This window comes from Elaeis guineensis, chromosome 4 (genome assembly GCF_000442705.2).
Source record: "Elaeis guineensis isolate ETL-2024a chromosome 4, EG11, whole genome shotgun sequence".
Lineage (NCBI taxonomy): Eukaryota > Viridiplantae > Streptophyta > Magnoliopsida > Arecales > Arecaceae > Elaeis > Elaeis guineensis.
Genome location: NC_025996.2, coordinates 31040374 through 31064629, shown reverse-complemented (window position 1 = coordinate 31064629; position 24256 = coordinate 31040374). Strand labels below are relative to the sequence as shown.

At 39.5% G+C, this 24256-nt stretch overlaps 1 protein-coding gene across 7 annotated transcripts; it reads left to right on the top strand.

Moving 5' to 3' along the window:
- The first annotated feature begins 6799 nt into the window (after positions 1-6799).
- LOC105043030 (uncharacterized) lies at positions 6800-23973 on the top strand. Of its 7 annotated transcripts, none has more exons than XM_073256186.1 (6): positions 6800-7087; positions 9227-9395; positions 18458-20223; positions 20358-20478; positions 20566-20717; positions 23469-23973. In XM_073256186.1, exons 2-4 carry the CDS (start codon positions 9281-9283, stop codon positions 20442-20444), a joined length of 1968 nt encoding a protein of 655 aa, XP_073112287.1. In that variant the 5' UTR covers positions 6800-7087; positions 9227-9280; the 3' UTR covers positions 20445-20478; positions 20566-20717; positions 23469-23973. The 7 variants fall into 7 exon arrangements, with proteins under 7 accessions (XP_073112287.1, XP_073112290.1, XP_073112289.1 ...); XM_073256189.1 differs by having other exon boundaries at positions 23428-23973; XM_073256188.1 differs by having other exon boundaries at positions 23419-23973.
- Positions 23974-24256: the final 283 nt, after the last annotated feature.

Sequence of the window (24256 nt, the reverse complement as noted above, 5' to 3'; positions counted from 1 at the left end):
TAACGATGGCAAGTCAAATATCCGTTGACGTAGCATGTCGAGTCGTATGATAGACGGTGGCAAGCTGAATATCCTTCGACCGATCGTGACCGGATCGGTATGTGGCAAGTCGAATACCCGTAGCATGTCGAGTCGTATGATAGATGGTGGCAAGCCGAATATCCTTCGATCGATCGTGATCGGGTCGGTATGTCGTAAGTCGAATACCCGTTGTCCAGACCTTGGTCGGACGGGTACGTTGCGGTTGTCTTGGCGTTTTGCCCTTTCTTAGTCGAAGCTAAGTTGGCAAGTTAGCCAGCCGCTTTGGTCGAAGCCCTTTGCCTTCAGAGGCGGGGCCGTCGGTTCGACGATCGGTGATCGAGCCATTGGTTCGATGATCGGCGATCGAGCCATGTTGGTCGGGGCCTTTTGCCTTCAGAGGTCGAGGCCGTCGGTTCGACGATCGGTGATCGAGCCATTGATTCGGCGATCGAGCCGTTGATTCAGCAATCGACGATCGAGCCATTGATTCGGCGATCGACGATCGAGCCATTGATTCGACGATCGGCGATCGAGCCATGTTGGTCGGGGCCTTTTGCCTTCAGAGGCCGAGATCATCGGTTCGACGATCGGTGATCGAGCCATGGATTCGACGATCGATGATCGAGCCATGGATTCGGTGATCGACGATCGAGCCATTGATTCGGCGATCGATGATCGGTGATCAACGATCGAGCCGTATTGGTCGGGGCCTTTTGCCTTCAGAGGTCGAGGCCGTCAGTTTGACGATCGATGATCGAGCCGTTGATTCGACGATCAGTGATCGAGCCATTGATTCGGCGATCGACGATCGACGATCGAGCCGTGTTGGTCGGGGCCTTTTGCCTTCAGAGGCCGAGGCCATCGGTTCGGCGATCGATGATCGAGCCATTGATTCGATGATCGACGATCGAGCAGTGTTGGTCGGAGCCTTTTGCCTTCAGAGGCTGAGATCGTCGGTTCGACGATCGATGATCGAGTCGTGGATTCGACGATCGGTGATCGAGCTATTGATTCAGCGATCGACGATCGAGCTATTGATTCGACGATCGATGATTGAGCTATGTTGGTCGGGGCCTTTTGCCTTCAGAGGCCGAGGTCGTCGGTTCGGCGATCGGTGATCGAATCGTGGATTCGGCGATCGATAATCGAGCCATTGATTCGGCGATCGATGATCGAGCCATTGATTCGACGATCAGCGATCGAGCCATTGATTCGGCGATCGAGCAATGTTGGTCGGGGCCCTTTTTGCCTTTAGAGATCGAGGCCGTCAGTTCGGCGATCGATGATCGAACCGTTGATTCGACGATCGGCGATCGACCGTGTTGGTCGAGACCTTTGTGCCTTCAGAGGCCGAGGCCGTCAGTTCGACAATCGGTGATCGAGCCGTTGATTCGGCGATCGACGATCGACCATGTTGGTCGAGGCCTTTGTGCCTTCAGAGGTCGAGGCCATCGTAGATTCTCCGCTCCTTCGATCTCTATCAGGATCTGTGCACGAGGAGCGGGAAGAGGGGTGTAGGAGTCATACCTGCGATGCGTCGGTCTCAGACTCCATTGTCGGGATGAGACCCGTCTATCGGTGGGGCTCGTTGGGTTCAGCAGGAGCCCGATTTTTCTTCCGCTTCTCCTTCTGACCCGTGCCCTCAGTCAAGCGTCGGTAGAAAGCTCCTTCGTCCGTGCGCATATATTTGTACGCACGCTCCAGCAATTCGGCATACGTCCGAGGAAGGGTCTTGTCCAAGGAATAGGTGAACCGAGACCCCCTTAGTCTCCTCTTCATGGCTGAGATAGCCATGTCTTCGTTGAGGTCCCGGACCTCAAGTGTGGCCACATTGAACCGGGCCACAAAGTGTCGGAGCGTCTTGTTTTCTCTCTACTTGAGGAAAAAAAGGCTGTCCGAGGTTCGTGGGGGCTTCCGGCTAGTGCTGAAATGGGCCACGAAAGCATGTTTGAGCTGACCGAAGGAGCGGATGCTTTCTGAGCGGAGGCCGGAGTACCAGCCCCTGGTAGCTCTGCGGAGTGTGGCGGGGAAGCCGACGCAAAGGAGGGCATCGGTTGCCCCTTGGATTGTCATGAGAGCCTTGTAGCTCTCTAGATGGTCAATTGGGTCGGTGAAGCCGTCGTAAGGCTCCACGTGCGGCACCTTGAACCGACTAGGGATTGGCTCATCGAGGATGAGTCGGGAGAGAGGTTCGATGGTCCGAAAGTCGACGTCATTCGAAGACTTCTGACCATCCACCTGGAGTTGAGCGAGCCGACGGTCGATTTCTTTGAACCTGCATTCGTAGTCGTCCAACCGTCGATGTTGAGAAACCCCAGGAGTCGAACCTCCTGAAGAATGTGAGGGTGAGGCGGACGGTGTCCTCGGCCGCTTCACCTTCCTTGCCCGCTCCAGCTGGGAAGGAGAGGGACGCCGAGACCGGTGAGGGTCATGCCGTGGCCGCCTTGCTCCTTCTCGGTGGGAGTGCTGAGGCGGCTGCTCTTGAGGAGGAGACGGGAGCTAACGCAGGTATCGATGGCTGCTTCTGGACGGCATAGGGTGCGTCGCCGGTTGTTTCGCCGACGGTTGCGGCAACTGAGTCGATTGCTGTTGGAGGCTTTTGATTGCGTCCGTCAGAACAGTCATTTGCCGCACGATCGTCATGATTTGCACCTCCGTAGTTGCCACCGGATGCAGAGAGCTGGGCTCCGCCATGGAAGGTGGAGGAGGGGCCTCTTGCCAGCGGGTAGAGCGCCTCGTCAACCCGGTAGCCCTCGATCGCTGAGCTCTGGTTCTTGTCATTTCGAAAGGATGTTTCAAGTATTGTGGAGGTCGTGATTCCCCCTACCTGGCACGCCAAACCTGTTGCGGCCAATCCCCTCGTCGTCTGGTCACCGGGAGCAAGCGCCTGCAAAAGAAGTCCGCACTGACCGGAGGTGACTCCGGTGGGGACCCTCCGATGGTCAAGTCAGAGGGGAGACTAGGCAACAGTAGAAAAGAATCAAGGAGCTCAACGATGAGAGAGAGAGAGAGCTAGAGAGGGGGGAGTTCAGGGGTTTCGAAAGAACCACCTCCAGTACTGTTGCCTTCTCCGTTTTATAGTATAGCGCGGCATGGCACCGTCATTAATGGTGCAGACAATGGGAGGAGTTGTCAAATCATCGGAGGCTGTTAGAGTCATCGTGGGCTGTCAAATCACCGTGGGTTGTCAGAACGAACCCATGTCCTCGACAGGACAATGTCCCAGGGCAGCTATGCCGCATGCCCTTGTCAGGACGGCGGCCCTCAGTAGTCGTAAGGTGTTTGAGGAAGCCGACCGACCATACGTTGGCATTTGATTGTGGGATGTCGGGTGATGACCCGGAGGCACCGTCGGCTGGTCAGGTGTCTTGCTTAAGTCGGACGTCAGCTGTCACCCCCGACAGTGAATCGGTAATAGGGGTTCGGCCGCTCGATTGGTCGGGAACAGCATGGGTCGGTTCAGCCGACACTCCTTCAGTCGGACAATGTTGGCAGCTACTATCGGCAGTCGTCGACCAGTGCGGTCGGCAGAGTCAGGCGTCGGTCGGAGTTATCCGTCGATCATCGGTCAGACCGACCTGAGGATAAGTCGGCGTATGGAGATCAGTCGGTATATCCCAACAGATCTAATTTGCCAAATGAACAATTCAATATTTTCAAGAATAAATAATAGTGATTATAGAGGCTACTATGAGTCATTATAGTGGTAACTCTTAAAAGTATGGTGTGGTGCACTAGTTCGAACTAATTGCTCTTTTCATCGATATATAATTTCAGCTATCTGTGAGATAAAATTATTTTTTGTTAGTTTATGCATATTATGAGCTTTTAAATTATTTTAATCTAATAAATAGTATAAATTATAATAAAGGCTTTTCTAATAGCATGACGGGTTGGAGATTTTTTTTTTTTTTTTAGCAATGATGGTTGATTGTCTATGTGTTTGTGATTTTTATTAACAATTTAAAGTACTAACAATTTTATGATGGGCGATCGTTAAAGATGATCAAGGATATCGTCGAAATTAAAAACTATATCATGATAGCCTATACTTGTTGTTTGATTTAGCAAACTTTTTGTACTTCAAACTTTTTTTTTTTTTGGTAAACAGAGGAGCCATTAGCTATAGATTAAAGAAAACAGAACAAGGTTTACGCCTGTTGTGGACAGGCTGCGAGGAGACCTTCCTTAATAGTCTCACATCGGACAACTCTGGTGTGTGCATGTGCTTAAGAGGGATACGGACACATCTTTCCTCACGAGGCGTCTTTTCCCACCGAGGATAAGGACAAAACCGTGAGGCCGTCTGCGCGACGCTGGGGGGACTCGCCTCTGGTGGAGACCACGTGGCAATGCTCCCCGTCCGAATCCAGTCGGAGCGGACAATACTTCGTGGGCCGAGGCGTGGTTTGCCCCGACGACCGCTTGACACGTGTGCACAACAGTGGCGCGCCAGGTAGGGGGCACCCGCTCTCTGTCCGCACATACACTCTCCAGAGTGGGGGGCATGTTGTGGGCAGGCTGTGGGAGGACATCCCTTAATAGTCCCACATCGGATAACTCTGATGTGTGCACGTGTTTAAGAGGGATACGGACATACCTTGACATGTGTGCACAACAACGCCAACAAATCAGACTGAGCTGTTGACATACAAGAAGTGATGGTAGTCGGAAATAACCAGCTTAGAAATCAGTAGTTCAAGCTTTCAACCTATACATTAATTGAGAAGGTATTTAGTGGTTGGGGATAATTATAAGGAAATATTGATATATGAGAAAAGTTCTTAGTATTGATTATAGACATTGAATTTTGCTCTCGTAGATGAATCTAATGAAGATATGAAATCTAACTTGATGCTCAACTATCAGATTTGTAGGTTTGAATTCGTGAAAACCGTTCATGCACACCTTTGCATCGGTGGCAGAAAACTAAAATAATACCTATAATTTGATTGATATATTGAGAAGGAAGGCGACCGGGGGAGAAAAAATAATAAAAACAAACAAACAGAAAAAATCTGAGTATGTTCAGGAATATTAGTGGAATGCTTGCATCTTTTTCTTTGTAGCTGTTGAATAACCATCAATCTAATTTGGGGAAATTCAGGACAAATTATGGGTGTGGAAGCCCTGAATGCCCATCTACAAGAAATTCTTGTTCAAGTTGGTGGCTGAGTAATTGATTAGCTGCTCATGCCTCAAGTTTCTCCATTTGCTATGACTTCATGTTCCCGTGCCAAGGACTCCGATAATCTTAGTATTGTAATTGGGTGACACGCGGAGGTTGGTTTCCGTACAAGTTGCCACGTATACGGGTGTCCAAATCAGGGAAAGTATCGCGCAGTGGATCTATAGCATCCGGGCAAGAAAAAAATGATCAAATGCAGGCAATTTACAAAGAAGAAAGGTCTTATTATTATTATTATTATATTTTATTTAGAAGAGTTTTGCACTGGCTTCTATGACGCATGGTTGGTGGACTGACTTTGCGTACGAATCTTCAACGTCATGGCGACATGGGTTCAAGGTCGGCCAGGAGCGGAAAACCGAACATGAGGTATTTAAAATACCTTTCTTTACTGGTATAAATTTATAACTAATTCTTGTTTTATGGATAAAAGATGTAATAGAAATCCACCTTTTGTTCTTCCTTTTCAACGTGGCGGCTACGCAGGGACTCTTTTTTTTTAAAAAAAAAATTAATAAATGATATTTAACATCATTGGTATAAATTTATGACTAATTTTGATTTCATGGATAGAAGATACAATAGGAATCTAATGTTCTATCGTTCTCTAAAAATATTTTATATGGTTTTATATATTATGATATAGGGCCACATGATTTTATCTTTCAAAAAAATTTTCAAAAAAAAAATAACATTAGATATAAGTCAAACTTATTCTTATTCACAATCGATATGAGATTAATAATATCATCTCTCATAATACTATCTTTTTAATCAAAAAAGAGTCTATACGTGGATAGAAGATAGCTTCCACAAAGGATGCCAATATTACGATTAAGAGCTCGTTGCTTAGATAGAATGATTTACACTGATTATATTAATATAGGATGGGGCACAAACAAAAATTTTTTATAATTAAATTATAATAATCTTCTATATCCTAGAGATTAGCAAAATTATGATCGTGCTGTATAAAAAAAATAGATAACTCTATATAATAAATTAATAAAATATGTTAAGTGAAAAAAAAATCAATAATGCAATTCATCATGCGCTTTCTAATCGTGCTAATATCGTTGGCTCAAATTTTATAGAATAGTATAAATTTTTTAAAAATTAAAATATAAAAATTTTATAATATTTAAAAAAATTTATATTTATATTTATTTATAACTTAATAAAATATTTATTAAATTTTTAATTTTAAATAAATCTCAAATGTTATTATAGAAAATTTTTTGAAATAATTAAAATAATCTTCAGTGACAAAATAGCTACAAAGAACATAAGGAAAATATAGGCATCTTTTTTCTATTTAAAGAGAACTTTAATTTTTACAGAGCTAAATGATTTTACTAATGCTATTACTTTAATAAGATATATGCGTAGATTTTGCATGCTATTGGATAAAAATATAATGAAGAAATATTTTAAGAAGATTTTTATAATTTATTCTTTAGAAAATCAGGATCCCAATTACACGACCTTTAGTTTCATACTTTCACGTTAACAAAATCAATCTCACGAGACAACTTAACTTGACCCCAGACAAGCACAGCAGGTGCGCAGGTTGACTAAAGCTCACGCTAGCCAAAGGGATCTTATTGTGCGCTGGAGCCCCTTTTGCTCTCTCTCCGTCCCTCTCCCCTCGGTCCCCGGCAAAAATTCCTCATGTCCAACTCCCTAGCGACAATCCGGAAGCCAGAAACCCTAGAGCTCACTAGATTTCGAACAAAAACCCTAATTTTCTCCTTTAGCTTCGTCAAACTCTGTCTGAGTTTGGAACTTTGCAGCTAATCAGCCTCGAGATCTCCAACTTAGGGTTTGTGGGAGCCATGGAGGGCTTCATGTTTTCGACGCCTATGATCATTTCTCCAGGTGGGTTTTAATCTCCATCTCCTGATAAGTTTCTTGTGTTGCCTTCTTTCTTGGCGGGATGTTAGAATTGATTAAGTACTTGTTATCAGACTTTTTGGGTCTTTAGGATCAGTTCTTTGTTTAGTTCCAGTAACTCTTTGTTTGATTTGCTGGATACAGTTTTATGGAGGACCCGAGGATATTAGATTAGAAAAGTAGCCATCTTTTCGTTCTAGGCTCCTCTTAGAAAGCAAATTTGGAATAACATCTATTTTTAATTTTCCTTTTATTAAATCTGAGTGAAAAGCTCTTTTTATCTGAAATTTTTCTTCTTGTGGATAACCAAAGCGAAAAGCTTGCAGAAAAAAATGAGCAGAGGTTATGGGAACATACAGGTTAATCCATCACGTTAGATGTTTGTCTTGGAAGAATGTCTATGCTGCTTGTATGCATCCAAAGCATTGCAAAGATGTATAATTAACTTGCTTTCTTCAGAAGTTAATTTTTTATTTTGGTTTAGCTGCTTTTGTTTAGTGCATTTGTCATTTCTATTAATAAGATTGGGAAAAGAGGTTTGTTATTGCTTTTGGTTGTTGAGTTACTTTTGTGCTTCCGATGTAAAATCGAAAATTTTGCTTTCATTTTTATGATTTAGATTGAGAAAGGTTGCTTTTACAAGAGGTTTAGTCCATAGTATGATGGCTTTATTTTATTTGTGACTAAAGATTAAACTAAAAACTTGAAATGGGATTTCAATTCTGGGGGAGAAAAAAAGAAACTGTCTTCTTGCTTTACTTTGTATATGAAAAACACACAAGCAGGGAACCATATACGTTAATGCATATGACACATACACACTTGGCACTTCAGCATTTGTTTAACAATGTGCAATTGATTAGTCGCCTCTTTTTCCTCCTTGTTGAATTAGCAAGTAGTTTAGTACAGGGAAAAGGGGTAAAACTGGGCTACCTTAGCCATTCCAAGCCCAATTCTGGGTAGCCTTAGGCAATATATGCAGCCTCTTGCCCAAGGCAACTTATTACAAAGTCATTCCATTAAGTTTTTGCTAACTTCTGCATTTTAATATATAACATGACATTCTGGCATATCTCAAGGCACGGACAATTTATATGTTTCAAGAGTATTTTTTTGACAATTCATTATCCATTATAAACTAAGAACAAGTTATAGAAGTAATAAGTTATTCTTGTTGTCTTAGTTTAATGATAGTAAAGATCTTTGGGGTTATTTATTTTGACCTGCTGGAGGCTGCTTCAATCCTGGATTTTGACTGAAAGACCTTTTGGGACTTTTGGCTGAGGGAATACGCTGAATAAACTGCAGTAAGACCTCTGTTATTTCTTTATCCTTCCATCTTTGCCCCAATTTGTTTGACTGATTGACTTAACCAGGGTTAAAGGATTCTTAACTGAATATGGCTTTATGGCTTCTAAATCAAAACTAAAGTTTAAATTTTTTTTTTATATTTTTATTTCCAGTCCAATATTCCTAACTCCTTTATTAGCATCATTTGTCAATCATAGTGAAGAAGGTTAAAAATATATGCATGTGTGTTTGTAATTTTACATTGTCTTTGTCCATGCATAGGTGTATGCTTGGGTTTCTATGAAGTGTCTATCTGGTGATCTAAGGCTTATCTACCACACAAATGGTTGCCAGCCCAAGTGACTACCTGTAAGAAAGGTGTCGAGAAAATGGTGTCCAAAGCCAATAAAAGTGAACTCTTGTGTGCCCCTATGAATCCAAGCAATTTTTCTTACATTACTGTCATTTTAGAGACACAATTAAATAGGTCTTGAAGTTTAACACCTGATCTTGGTAATGGCAGTCAACCATATGACATGAGGGAGCCTTAAGACTAAGTAAATAAAGTTTTCCTAGATGAGGACATGAGCAGCAAAGGATCTCCTTTTGGAAGGTGCTGACGAAGCATAGAAACATTATTTGATCATATGTCTTCAAATTGATGGTTTTATAGCATTGACAAGCAAGTTTATGGTTCAAATCTTGAGCTTCCAAGTGGCTTTGGAGGTTTGATGGGAAATGGGAGGAAAGTTTAAAACTATTTGATGGGTATTTATGTTTTTGGGGATAAAATGTTAATGGATATAAATTTGTTATGGTGGGACTTCATTGTAGGTGTGGTTGAAAATTTGGACTTGGATATAGTGTCTCTGAAATTTCTCCCATTACATGGAGGTTGACCTGGCGATACTGGAAGCACTGTTGCTGAATCTTCTGAGTTTTCACAAGCATGTGTGCCATGGAAAATTACCTTCAGATGAGGCTTGGATCCTAAAACCAGGAAGTACGATAACATTCTCTTTGATTTATTTGTTCTTGCCCTTAAACTCTAAAGCATGATCATACCTGAAAAGAATTATACATGAAGAAGGTACCTGGGACAAGAAATATTGTTATATGTGAAAGTGGGATCCCAAAAAACCATATACTTTTCCATTATTCTGTGGTGATGAACATTTTGGAGTGATTTCTTTTGATAATGCATTCAAATGAGTTACTCTGTACTTCCTTAGTTTTACCATGGCTGAGAGATGTGCTTGAGATTTTGAGAGAGAAGATAAGAAATTGATCACAAAATAGATGGTTTAGGGCATTTGGATGGAAAGCATACTCAATTTTTTTAACAAATTCTTTTTTATTAAAGATTTAATATATGAATTTATTATCTAAATGATTGCTTACCTCATTGGGGTGGCGACAAAATTTTGATGTTCCTAATTAAATACTCAATGGAGATTCCTGATTAAATAAAAGAATACATTGAACCTGTCTAAAGTTATCTGGTTTCTCTCATGCCAAATATTCAGAATCGCTTTAATTAGTATTGTCATAAGGGCCTAATATACGAGGGGAAGGCCTCTCCACATCTGTCGACGTACTCTCCAGATTTTATCATACTAAATTGTTTTTAAATAGAAAAGCTAATTGCCATATGGCTGTCCCTCTTGTCATTTGTTTCGATGAAGCAAGTAGGATTAAGAACTTTCTGTGGCCCAGATTTCTACTTTTACCTGCAAATGATGCCTTTCTATGTGATTTATGTGTGGATGCAGAATAATGATGGACTTATGTTTCATGTTATGTTAAGTTGTTTCCACTATATGAAACATGTAAATCATGTATATAGATATTTAATTGATGATAGATGCATGCAAAGGTTTAAATCTTGGTACAAGGGCTCATCGCAATTGTAGGTCAGCTCGTCACAACCCTAGGATGGTCTTGAAAGCAAGAACAAATAGGGAAAAAGTAAAAGAAACAAAAACAAATAAAAAATTGGCACTCAGGATGCGAGGCCATTTCAAGTTCAAAACACAACAATTTCGGTCCATCCTAGCTAGGACAGGGTAGGGCAACCCAGTTTGGAGAGACCTAGGTGTTGGATGCATCCTAGAACCTAGCATCTCTCCAGCTCGTCACAACCAGGATGCATCAAGATGGATCTGGTTCTCAGTTCTTGGATGTGTGTATATATGCCTATATATCTATATACATACATAAATGCTTGCACATACCTACCTACACACACACACACGCACGCACGCACGCACACACACACATATACATAATATTTTAGTTTTCCCTGGAAATTCCGAATGTTGGATTGTTTTTCATGTGTGAGACACTTGGACACTTAGAAACTTCATGACATTTTATATCATCAAATCACAATGATATCATCATCACATGCATGCATATATATGTATGTATGTATGTATGTATGTATATAATATTTTAGTTTTCCCTGGACATTCTGAATTTTGGATTGTTTTTCATGGGTGAGACACTTGAACACTTAGAAACTTCATTACACTTCTCGACATTTTATATCATCAAATCACAATGACATCATCATTATACACACGCACGCATATACATAATATTTTAGTTTTCCCTGGACCTTTCGAATTTTGGATTGTTTTTCATGTGTGAGACACTTGAACACTTGGAAACTTCGTGACACTTCCTGACATGTTATATCATCAAATCACAATGACATCATCATTATATGTCCCCCGTTGGCATCAAGGTTTTCGGAACCGGTACAGGTGGCCGTATTGGCCGGCCAGTGGTATGGTACGGTACGGTTCCGTACCGTACCAGACCGATGCGAACCGATGAAGGCAAAGGACCCGAAGCGGGAGAAGAAAAAGAGAGAAAGAGAAAAAAATAGAGAGAGAGGGAGGAAGAAAGAAAAGGAGGGAGGGAAAAGAGTCGGAGGGACCGTCGGACGGCCTCCGATTGGCTGCAGTGGCCATTGGATGGCGCAGTCCACGCACGCGGTGCCACAAGCGTGAAACAGAGGTGATGCCCTATTTCACGGCTATTTTTTAAAAAAAGGTTGAAATAGTTGAAGCCGACAAACCAATTGCCGGCTTCACTTAAGCCAGCTTCACTATTGCCTTTTAAAAAAAAAAATCCAAAGTGAAACCGGCAAACCGATTCCCGAATTCACTATTCACTTTCATTTTTAAAAAAGGGCGACGAACAAGGGCTGTCGTCCCCATTCTGCCGTCGTGGTTCCGCGTGCCCGTTTCCGCCATCCGATGGCTACGGCAGCTATCCGGTAAACACCGCCGGCCCTTCCACCGGCCTCCGGTATGTTGCTCCCCCCTGAGCTCTCTCTCTCTTTCTTTATCTCTCTCTCTCTCGCTTTTGTAAAAGCCTTATCGAGCGATAACCGGGTGCGGAAGCCCTCCGACGGCCGTAGCGGGCTACTGTAGGCCTCCGATGGCTGGGGTTTCCCTCCCTCTCCTCTCTCTCTCTCTTTCTCACTTTTCCTCTCTTTCCCTCTCCCTCCTCCGGTATACCGATTTCGCCGGCCGAACCGTGCCGGTTCCCCATCGATCCGATATGGTACAGGATGTACCGGCCGGTTCGGTACAGTACAGAAAACCCTGATTGGAACTTATATGTGAAAATTATCAAAACTAACATAAAAAATAGCAATCATTTTATCAGATTTTATGAACTCGAGGAGCATAGGTATAGCCTCTTATTTATTATATGCATAAATCAATGCATATTTGCATGTACAAATATAAGACTCAGACAATGTCCCCATAATCGAGTTGGAAGATTTCTGTGTCAGATTCTTCCTGGCATTTGCATATCTGATACCTGTCATTTGTCCTGGTAACATTGCATATATGTATCTGTTATGTAATATTAAAACATCCTTCTGCTAAACGAATGCATGTTATTTTATCGACAATCTCTTCTCGTCATGTTTTCTCTACAATAAATATCTTAGTGTCGGAAAATGTTGTTTGGTGGGGGATAAAATAAGTATTCCTTTCAACTTCAAATTGGCCTTTGGGATGCATTTCTTGGATATTATATTCTTAGTGGGGCATCTAACTCCTGTGCTTGTGCCATTGGAACAGCCTGTTTAGATTAAAATCCGGCTTTACAAAAGCTGTTTGAAGAGAACACCTGTTACAAGATGGCGTTCGAGATTTTTGGGTGCTAACAGTTTGCTAAGAAAACTGAATAAAGAAGGAAAAATTCTTTGATGTCAAGGGCACGTAAATGTTGGAATGTTGGCAGTTTTATCCTTAAAATATCCCCTATAATGTCCCAAACATTTTTTTTTACTTTCTTTATGAAAAGTTTTTATGATTCATGTCCTTTTTAAGTTTCTTTTCTACAATCTTTTCACCTAGATTTGGATCGGCACTTCTGGTATCCCTTATTTGTAATAGTGTGATCTATGTAGATACTTCTGTAATTTCACTTTAAATATTTGTTGTATTTGGCCCCATATGAAATCACATATGTGATGGATATCATGGTGGAATGAGAATCAGAAATCAAAATTCTAATCATCACATGATCAGGTAATGTGTTGGCTTCAACTCTTTAAGAATGCAGATATTGAGTATGTTCTAGGTTTCAGTGAAAGGAGTAAAAGATTTTAAGAAAGCAGACATTGAAAGTTCAGAAAAGGGATAATAGGTTTTCTTCTGCTGTCTCATTGAATGAAGGTGCCGAATTTTGCCTCCAAGCTTTTCTTTTTTGATAGGCTACAAATATAAAAGTAATAAAACCGAGGATGGTTGTTGCTTAATATGGCTTTATTTTCCAAGGTGACAGCCATATTGACTTCAGAACTTCCTTGATCTGTCTTGTGGAAAACAGCTTTCAATCTTGCCTGACGTAAGCATTTGAAAACTCTTTACATAAATTATAAGGAAGCTCTGATTTAATAAAAGAAAGCAATCAATCAGTTGTTCTGAGGGTCTGCATGCAAGAATGTACGGATAAAACATTCTGATGAGAACTATAAGAATCCAAAATCAACAGCTATGCAGTCAGTACTTCTCTAATAAGAAAACTGAGCATTAAAACCATGTGGTGACTATGTTTACCAAAATACTGACTTCCCCCAGAATAATTTTAATTCTGCTTCTTACTTCAAAAGGGGCCAGTGCATGCTTCCCAAATATAAAGCTGTTGACCATATCTTCTAAAGTAAGCATTTCTTGCTTCCACTTCTTAGTCACATTGTTCTCTGAACTTATTTTCATGCTAGTAACAACTAGATACAGCAAAAACAGAGAACTGAATTTAGCCAGACTTGTAACCACATCCGGTTTACAATCCTGTAAAATTTTAGTGGGCAACTTCATGGCATATTTATACTAGAATGAAAAAAATACTCATGTCCATAATGATATTTCAAATGGTTAGGTTGGAGTAGCCTTTAGTTTGCCTTGGCTCCTTAAATTTGTTTGGAGTAACTTGTTGAGTTTCCTGAGTTTGACTACTATGGTAATTTTTAGCCGAGCATGAAATAGATATGATATAGGTTTGTGGATGAACAACACAAGGATTCAGGTCCCAGCGGGGTGTCCCGCGAGACACTGGGACGGGATACCATCCCATGTGTCGGGACAGGGCGGTCCCGCTAGCATCCCAGCATCCTGATCGGGATGCCTTGGGACATTCTTTGTCCCAAGTGTTAGGACGGGGTGGGACGGCGGCACATCTCGTTCCATGAAAAAATCGGAACAGCTCTGTCCCATGAGATTTAAAATCTTGGAGCAACACATGATTTAAGTTGTATTTCTATATATTTATTGAGCAATTCTTATGCTATAACCAGTCCATGCTATGAAATTTCAGCGCTTGATGCCTTTTGTCTTATATCTATCTTATAAGGATACATTGGCATACCTCTACCTGATAATTTACTTCGTGTAGTTGCATGTTAACTCTGCTTTTCAAGGTCCTATATCATCAAGGGTTTTCTAAGGTAATCGGGATATGCAGGCGGCTAAGAGATTGGACAATGCTTAGGTTTTGGGTAGGTTTTGCATGCAGGTGCCTTGGGAGGTTGTGGTAAAAAAACACTTTAAAAATGATTGAAATTTATAAAATATAATTAACTAGAAAATTATAAACAAATTAGAAGAATTAAAAGAGAATGAGTGAGCTAGAAAGGGCACATACATAAAATTGAGGACCTATGTTATTGTAAGATGTCTCATTAATTGATAAATTACATACTTCTCAAAGGGATGCTTAATGATTTGTGTAGGTTAGTGCAATAAGCAACTCCACCAAATGACAGTCAACCAAATGCAAAGCTAGAAATAAACTAGTCAAGAACTAATGAATCTGATAAGTTATAAGTGAAGTATTTGGGCACCGATGCGAAAGACATGGAGAATCATAATCCACTTGCATGACTTTCCTTGGCCAGCTAGGCATCAGCAAGTTGCTTAGTCACATTCTAGGCGACTGGCCCTTGTATTGGTGCCCCTTAGGTGGTTAGTGACATAGCTTTGATAAAGCTACCGATTTGGAGGCTATAAAAAGAATGGAAAAACAACTGATTTGTTTCTGAACCAGGGAATCACATCTCCATTTTAATATTCAGAACTTTCATAGAAATCTGCTTGTTACAGTAGAAATTCTATCACTGTAATTCAGAAGTTAAAGACAGAAGAGAGAAGTGAGGAGAAAAGAAAAACAATAGGAGAAGAAGAAAGAAAAAAGAGAAAGAAGGCCTGCAACTTCTTTAATTCTTAAAATAAAAATTTCACACAATTTTTCTGAGCTGCATAAATGTCTCTTTTAATAGCCTTGCTGGTCAAATTTTGTAGCTCTATTAGGGCTTTTGAAAAAGGAAATAGGTTAATTGTAAACAACCAGTTAGGATCATATTTGACTCCTCAAATAATTAATAAACCTAATATCAGCCAACTAAATCTCAGAAAGATATGGACTTACCACATCCCAATTTTGACTGCTAAAAGGTCTCTAAAAACCCCTAGAAAAATAAACAAAGAAATATGAAATAGGATGAAACAGAAACTAAAACCTAAAAGTTGAAAATAAATCCCATCATCTAAGTCCTCTTGTTCCCGATTACACCAGGGGGGAACTAAATTGGTGAACTACCTAGGCTTAGCTAGTGACCTTTTAAAGTTGTGATCATCCACTATTTTCTGTTGTTGCTTGGTTGAACATTATGCAATTAGCTGTGGCAAGTTAAAGAAGTAGGTTATCTTGATTCTGTAGATTGCCTTTATAATAGTTATATGTTTTGTCAACCATATAATAAACCTATCCATGTCATACATGCCCTCTACAATATAATAAATCTCTCTCTCTCTCTCTCTCTCTCTCACATGAGAGAGAGAGAGAGAGAGAGTATGCGCACATGCGCCAGTGTGAGTTATAGGCCCATAATGAACAAATAAGGTACAACATCATTTGTTTAATATTGTGGAATTAATTCACCATGTGATAATGCTATTGTGTTGTTACATTGATTTTGTTTTGTTATTAATATGGGGAAATGAATGTGTTTAATAATTATGCTTTTTTTGGAGAAGTGTCGTATACCATGAACTTAGGTAACTTATTTTTTAAAAAAATTAAAAAAGACTGTATATTGATATTGTGTAGTGTTACACTCAAGAATTTCATTTAATAGCAGTGACCATCAAATGATCTGTGATGGGATGTTGAACAGGAGGAATGAAAAGTAGTTTCTGGTTTTTTCTTGCATCTTTTTTAGCTTATTTTTTTTTTCATATACAAAAGAAAATTTTTAGAGAAGTGTCCTTCTGCTTATAAAAACCTGAGGATGTTGAGGATAATATTGCACAAATGGTATATTAAAATAAAGTAGTGGTTAATATTCCTCGAATCTGACATTAGGCTATGGGGCATTAGGTAAGAATGTGAGGGATTAAAGACATACAATATTGCATAAACAAAGATTTGAGAATAAGTATAGATTAATCTCCAAGTTAAGGATTTTTTTTGAAGGAAATAAACTATCATACTGTGTGCATATGCATACATGTCTGTGTATATTGTTTTATTTTTCCTGGCACTGTTTACATAGTGCTGCAATATAAGTTGTTGACAGACTGATCTGGTAATAGTGTGTCCGTCAGTGCATGTTACTATGTACTGTACAGCAATCACTGAACACTATCATTAGATGTTTATGAGTTTACATTTTTCTAAAGATAAGTTTTTTGTCGGGTACGAAGACATTTGGTTCTATCATTTCTGAAAGAGTCGATAAACTAGGTAGATATGTAAGAGATATTTTTTTTTGTTTCCCATTACTTAGAACATATAAAAAAATATTATGATATTTCACTTCATAAAGCATATTCAAACTGGTCATTTTCTATATATTTTTATGGACAATTCCATTGTTTATAATCGAAAAAATAATTCACTAGAGTTTTTTTCAAAGTTGGAATAAGTCTTTTTGATTTTTCCTGCTAGCATTTACATGGTACTGCAATGAATGCTTGCCCTGGTTGGTTCCAGTGTGATGTTGGCCTTTTCCATGGGGTTTTAGCCAATTTTAGCTGAAACTTACAGGCCAGCCATGGCTTTTAGTTTTAATGAATTTCTGGATATGTAGTTTCATTTTTACGTTATTTCTTTATTACTTGAGGTAAACTTTGATGATTAGTATTGTATTTGAGTCATTATGCTGTTTACTTTGGAGTCAAAAGGTGGGCTGCTAACTCCTGAGGGATTGATTTGGCATCAGAGAAGCCAAAGTTTTAAATACTGTGGGACAAGGCCATCCGGGTTTTTCTATAGAAGGGATGCCATATGTGCTCATACTCGGGACTATGAATGTCCCATCCTGTCCTGGTACATTTTTGACTTGCCTCATCTCGTCACTGGGGATGGTGGCCACTGTCATTCCACTGGTATTTAAAATCTTGAGAGAAGCATTTCCATTATATTAGACTTGAGTGTTTTTTGACTTCGTCGAGACATTGGAAGCATTTGGGAGTTAGGTTTCAAAGCAAAAAGGAAAATTATGCGAATATGTACTTGTTCTTTTCAATTTTAAAGGATTTTTAGGGGTTTTGAGTGATATTTTGTGGGTGAAAAGAAGAAAGGGGTCTGTGGAGTAAATCAAGATCCTGGAGAGTCGAGTACCTAGATTTGCAATTGGATTTGGGAGATCTGAGCTAATGTATATATAATTGTTTTCGTTGTGACATATTTTGGTACATGGTATTGTTGTAATCATCATATCAATATGCAATTCATTTTATGTTTGTTCTCTTTACTTGCCTCGATAATTGTATTACCAAAACTGCATATCGAAAGATTGCAAACAGGACAACATACTCAAGACTTATTTGATATATGTTTTGTTGGCTTTTTTAAAAGAATTTTTCCCTTCTACTTTTTTATTCAGTTCTTCCAAATTCTCTTCTGATTTTTTTGACTGAAATTCTAAATTCTGAATTGAAATTCCCAAAACACAACAGGTTCTACCAAAATTGAGTCTTCAAACCTTGGTCACGGGCAATCAATATGTGCTGTATGTTTCATGTCTTTATTCCTGGCAAAAAATGCTTGACATGCCTAACAAAGTATCAATACCTGATGGGGACCTTTTAATTATGATATTGGTTTATATCATTTTATTTAACTTTCTGCGCTTAATCTATTGTATGGAAGTACTTATACGACCATATTTGGCCAACTTTTTATAGCTAAAGAGGTGTCTGATATGTGAATCATAAAAATTCTTAATTCTTCCGAGTTCTTAGCAATTTTCAATACTTACTGTGACTTCTATGGGTTTATGCATTTATAACGATAATTCTGAGATAACATTTATTTTCTTCTAAATTTCAGTTTATCATATGCTTTATTGCAAGATTTTGTATACTGAAATATTAACATGTTATTATTGTCAATAGTTATCAGTTTTTAGCTGACTGCATTATAGTTCTCTTTGATTCTATTGCTTTTATGCCATCAAAATCTTGTTTAAATAAATATATTATCAGAACGCAATTTATACTTGCTGTCTAATTATTAAATGTCTCGTGCCAGTTGATGTGGAACCTCGTATAGGTGATGTAGAGGATATAATGGACAATTCTGTTGCAAGAGATTTGTTTGAGCCAATACTAGAACCTTATGAAGGCTTGGAGTTTGATTCTGAAGATGCTGCCAAGTCATTCTATATTGCATATGCCACTCAGATGGGATTTAAAGCACGTGTCAGCTCATTCATCCGTTCAAAGCGCGATAAAACAATCATCTCGCGACAACTTGTATGTTCCAGAGAGGGTTTTCGTTCAACAAAAGATGCAAACAATGAAGGCAGGACTAAACGGCCTCGCATGATAACTAGAGTGGGTTGTAGAGCTATGATTATGGTAAAGAAGCAAAGCTCAGGAAAATGGGTTGTGTCGAAGTTTGAAAAAATCCATAATCATGTACTTGGCACGCAAGGGAAAGTGGTGATGTTAGATTATGATCCTTACGTGCGTGAGAATGATGAAGTGATAGAAAATCCAAGTGGAAATGAAACTAATGCCCATGGTGGGTTTGTGGGTAATGCTAATGAAATGGTGGTTGTTCCACCTGAAGGGGATCCTCATCTTGAACCACGTGTAGGTATGGAGTTTGAATCTCAGCAGGAGGCTCAAGGATTCTACAAAGAATATGCTAGGCGGGTGGGATTTAGAGCACGTGTTAGCTCGTACTATCGATCAAAACGTGATAACTCAATTATTTCTCGGTTGATTGTCTGTTCAAAAGAAGGCTTTCGTGCAAAGAAAGATGAGAATGCTGAAGAAAGACTTCAGCGGCCTAGAGCTGTCACAAGGGTTGGCTGCAAGGCAATGATTATGGTGAAGAAGCGAGATTCTGGAAAATGGATTGTTTCGAAGCTGGTAAAACATCATAATCATGCTCTGGCTCCAAGAACAGCATCAGATGACGAATGCTCTGAGGCTGAGGATGATGAGATGGTCAAAATTGAGCGGGCCTTAGTCGCACATGAAGGAGATGCAATAACAGAACCATATGAAGGTATGGAATTTGAGTCTGAAGAGTCGGCAAAGTTATTTTATTTTGCATACTCTCGGCGTGTTGGCTTTAATATGCGGGTGAGTACATACTATCGCTCAAAGCGTGACAAGTCAATCATATCTCGGTTGTTTGTGTGTTCCAAAGAAGGATTCTATGTGAAGAAAGATGCAAGTAGTGAAGGCAAGATTAAAAGGCCTCGAGAAGCCACAAGGGTAGGTTGCAAAGCAATGCTCATGGTAAAGAAGAACAATTGTGGGAAATGGATTGTTTCAAAATTTGAAAAAGATCATAATCACCCGCTGGGGTCTCTAAGGAAATTACGCAAATTGCGGAAACGGAAGCATTCATCTGGTAATTTAAAGAAAAAAAACCAAATTGAACTGAACCATGCTGATCGGGAATCTCCAACACTGCGGTACAACAATTTGTGTCGTGAAGCCATGAAATATGCAGAAGCTGGAGCAGCATCTCCAGATGTTTACAATGTGGCTATGCGTGCTTTACAAGAGGCCGTTAAAAAGGTTGCGGCTATTAAAAGGAACTCTGGAGTAGTTCCCAGACTTGGAACAGATGTCAGTGGAGGTAATATAGAGGACAATAATAACCAGTATTGCGAGGTTGAAAGTCCTAGTCATCTTAATCAACAATCCAGAACAAGAACACACTCTTCACATTCTCCATCCAAGGCAAGTTATGAGAGACCTCCTCGGAAGTTGAGATTGTGCAATGCATGCAAGCTGCCTAGTGATCATACCAGCCGGAGTTGTCCAACAAAGCAGGTTTATGTTGGAACTGTTGGAACATTGTTTTGATTGAACTTCTAAAGAATCTTAAAACTGCTTACCATTAATTTCATTCTTATTGTTAAGATGCTTCCTGATGTATTTCTTGTTTTGTTTTTTCAAAATCACAGCAGGTGAGCATAGTTCCTAATGAAGCAATAAATGTAATATCTGATGAACCAATTAACGAGCTGATTCAGCAGGGTGACTTACAATGATTCGGCATGTACAGCAGATGGTACACCTGTAAATGTAATGTCAACTATAGCTGTGTCATGTTCATACATGGATATATTAAGTTGGGTATTAATCTGAACAATGTGTAAAATGCTTTTGCAGGTAAACTTATGTTAGTGCAGATTATGTCAATGAAAGCTAATGTGGCAGCCTACTAGTGGTCTTTGTATTGTTTCATGCAGAGATCAATTGATCAAGCTTGTGGGCTATTGTGGTCAATTTTGCACTGTGAGCATATTCACTAACGTATGAAGGTAAACACGGTTAGTTTGGTCACTTCCAATCTATATAAGAATCCATTTTTTTCCTGTTAAGGTCTCTATCATCAAGTTGAAATCTAGTCATGTCCAGATTCATGTGATAAAAGAGTTTACATCTCAGAAGCATCCAATTATACCAGAAATCACAAATATGCGAAGGAACAATCAACTGAATATATCCTTTTAGAAGCCCTTCTGGAAGGTCTGGTAGTAGTTTGAACATAGATGAGGTCGTAGGTAGATGATGCTTATTTTATAATTTTATTGTTATTGATCAAACACCAGTTTACCACGAGCTATCGATGCTGTTTTTGTATTATTGGTATTTCAGTGTTTCAATCTCCATGATACATTTTGCTTCTGTAGATCCTTTTTCTCCATGTAACATTGCATTTCGGACCTTATTCAGCTTTACATAAGAGTTTTGGAGGATACCTGACCAACTTCACGATGGATTGAAGCATTGCATTGTTTTTTCTGCTTGCCATCATATTCACCAAAGCATTTGACAATCTGATTGTTATTGATTTCGAGATGGATGCTGGAAAGTGGAATCTAGTGAATCTTAAATTCAAGTTCAGGGTCTAAATTTCTGAAGGCTTTTGGTGTTGGAAATTCTTTTTTGGGACTGAATAAACAAGATCATTTAACAATCAAACATCTGTTATTGTTGGTTTTAGTTCCTTTTTTTTTCATGTACTTAATTACTTTGAACTGGTTGCCTTGTGTCTACTTGTCAGACCCTCAGCTTTATGTCCTTAAATTGGTTTTGGGCACTTCATTGTGTCCATTTTCTTCAAGGATATTGGATTCGGCTCTTCTGATTTTTCAAATAGGGCTTTTTTTTTTTTTTGGGTTGGGGGGGGGGTGGTGTGTGTGTAATGTATGCATTACTTTGTCTCCGTAGTTGTCCTTTTCATGCTTGTTTTTTTGTGTTGAAACCACTTTCACCCAAATCAAAATCAATTCAACTAGGCTCATTCTTTTGGTGGTTTTTTTTATAATCCTGAGTTTGATGTATCAGACTTCACCTCAATTTTGCATGTTTGGACTTCCTTTGCCCCTTCATTTTGTTTGATCTGTATCATTTACACATTGCATGATGTCTTGCTCTTGGCTTTGAGATGATTGTTAGTGGTTGAGTTTGGGTTTTGGCCTATCCTAGATTCCTTTGAACAGCATTTACCCCATGGTTGCATTGCTTCAGCTACTATGGTACATTGCTGTTCTTTGATGTTTAAACAACGTTCATCATGGCATCGCCAGCCTTCCCTTGCAAGCTGATTCCTTGCCCTCTTTGCTTGGGCCTCTATTGTGTGCTAATGCTAACAGAATTCGTGATGTTACAGATGATTGCACGCTCGGGGTTATGATGTCATTCTCAGATGTTTGGTTGTGTTGTAGAAGACCAGTCAACTCTTTTTTTCGTTTTTTTTTTTTTTTCCACATGGTGCAGAGTAGAATGCCACTTCACAACTTTTACACTTTCAAAGACCTTGATGAAATAATACTCTGGATACTCCTTTTTGTCTTGCAATCAATCTAATTTTCTTTATTGATAACCTTGCTGAATTCCCTTAATCTGCAACATATCCTCCACATCAGCCAATTATTTACAAACTCCCACATCATGAAATGCTTGTCTCACAGCAATACTTGCTGTTATCCATCATAAATTTGATAAAAAAAGGTGGTTATTATCTACACACTGCCATCTTTGCTGTGTTGAGTAGGAATCGTACGCTAGTACTATTATAACAATGGAGCACTGGTGGCTAATGCATGGTAGACCCTACAAATTCAGAATGTACATATCATTGGATTATGATTTACACATTAGAACACATACCGGACAACTATGATTGAATTGGATAACTAAAAATCTAATCAAGTTAATTATGATGATACTGAAAACCATCCATTTTGTCCAAAATGTTTAATTTCTGGCCTTCAAAATTTTAAATATTCTAAATCATGATTATACCTGTCCTCCTAAAAGGAGGAGTTGCTGGCTTTGAGTGTTGGCTGGTTCATTCCCAAGTACTTGAACCTCAGGAATTTCTATAGCTTTGGCAGTGTCGCCCCACTCCTCGCTCTCTCTCTCTAACATGCACACACATTCACACACGTGTATGTGCACACACATTCACACACGTGTGCACAAAACAAAAAGGTGAGAAAAAAAGAAGAGGGAATTATAGGTGTGGACGGTTAGGTTTTGGTCCATGTATTGAACATTTGATGGTACAAATCCTGTTGGTTGGATTGTTGCTTAACTCTGGTAGGATCAACGGATCATTGTATTGAAAAGCTGAAATGACAAATGCATGTTGGGCTATATAACAGAATCACTTACCTATGCATTAAAACAAATATTTACCAGAATTCAGGAGGTCTGAAAAAAGGAAAAGGAACCTTTAGAATGGGCACCCAATTCAGTGTTTCCCTTAAAAGCATTGTATATGTAGGTGTTCTATGGTACATGATTTTAGTTAAGATCCGACAGTCAGTTGTTTAGTCTATATCATGGCTAAGAGTGCACATTGTAATTAACAAAGAGCATTTTGTATTTGTTGTAATTGTTATATGTCAGTACACCAAGTAAAAATGTCATTCAAAATTCATTTTTAATGTCTTCTATATTGCTGCTCTCTTTTATTATTATTATTATTATTATTTTCTGATACATTTTCAGGTGCTATAGGTGCCATTTTTTAAATGTTCGGATTTCCTTCTCTGCTGCAGGCTGCCAATAAAATGTAGTACAGGGAGAAGACCTCGGAAATATGGTACTCGAGATGTCTAGGTTTAGGTTTTCACAAGCCTGTAGATGTCGTTAACCCAGATGGGTTCTGTAAGATGTCACTCGGAAAATGGCACCGAAAGCAAAGGAAAAATATTAATGGTCGGTCTGCGTTCTTGGGCTTTGCCCTTGTTTCCTTGAACTGGGGATTAGGCTTGGTCATGTTTAAGTGCATGTTGCAGACGGGCAAGTAGCTTATTCAGTGATGTGATGTACTTTTGAGTAGGGTTATACATTCGAGTCCACCATATCAGCCAAAATTGTGCTGTTTCAGTTCTTATGTTTGCAAAAGCTAGTTAGAATAACTGCTGGCATAGCTATTGATGTATATGATTGGAGCATAGCTATTGATGTATATGATTGGAGCCGCCTCGGTTTTGCTGGCATGACTGTTGATGTATATGTTTCATCCGTCTTTCTTATAGATTTCAAGATGACATGTTTGTATTTTAGGGTTTTCAAGAGGGGGTGAGTTTGAGGGCTTCTATATTCTGAAATTTTCTCTTCTACTAGTGGGACTCTTTGTTCGTCTCCATCCATATATGGATGGATGCAGGCAGTAGGTGAAAGCATGTAAATCGCTATATTATTGTCTCCGCTACGCCGCCGTAGCATCAATATTGTAAGCATTGCATCTAAGTCTCTTGTTGCTTCCGCGTACCCATGACCAACCAAATGGTCTTCCAAGAACTTTCAAAAGAGCTTTACCAAAAAAAAAAAAGACCTTTCG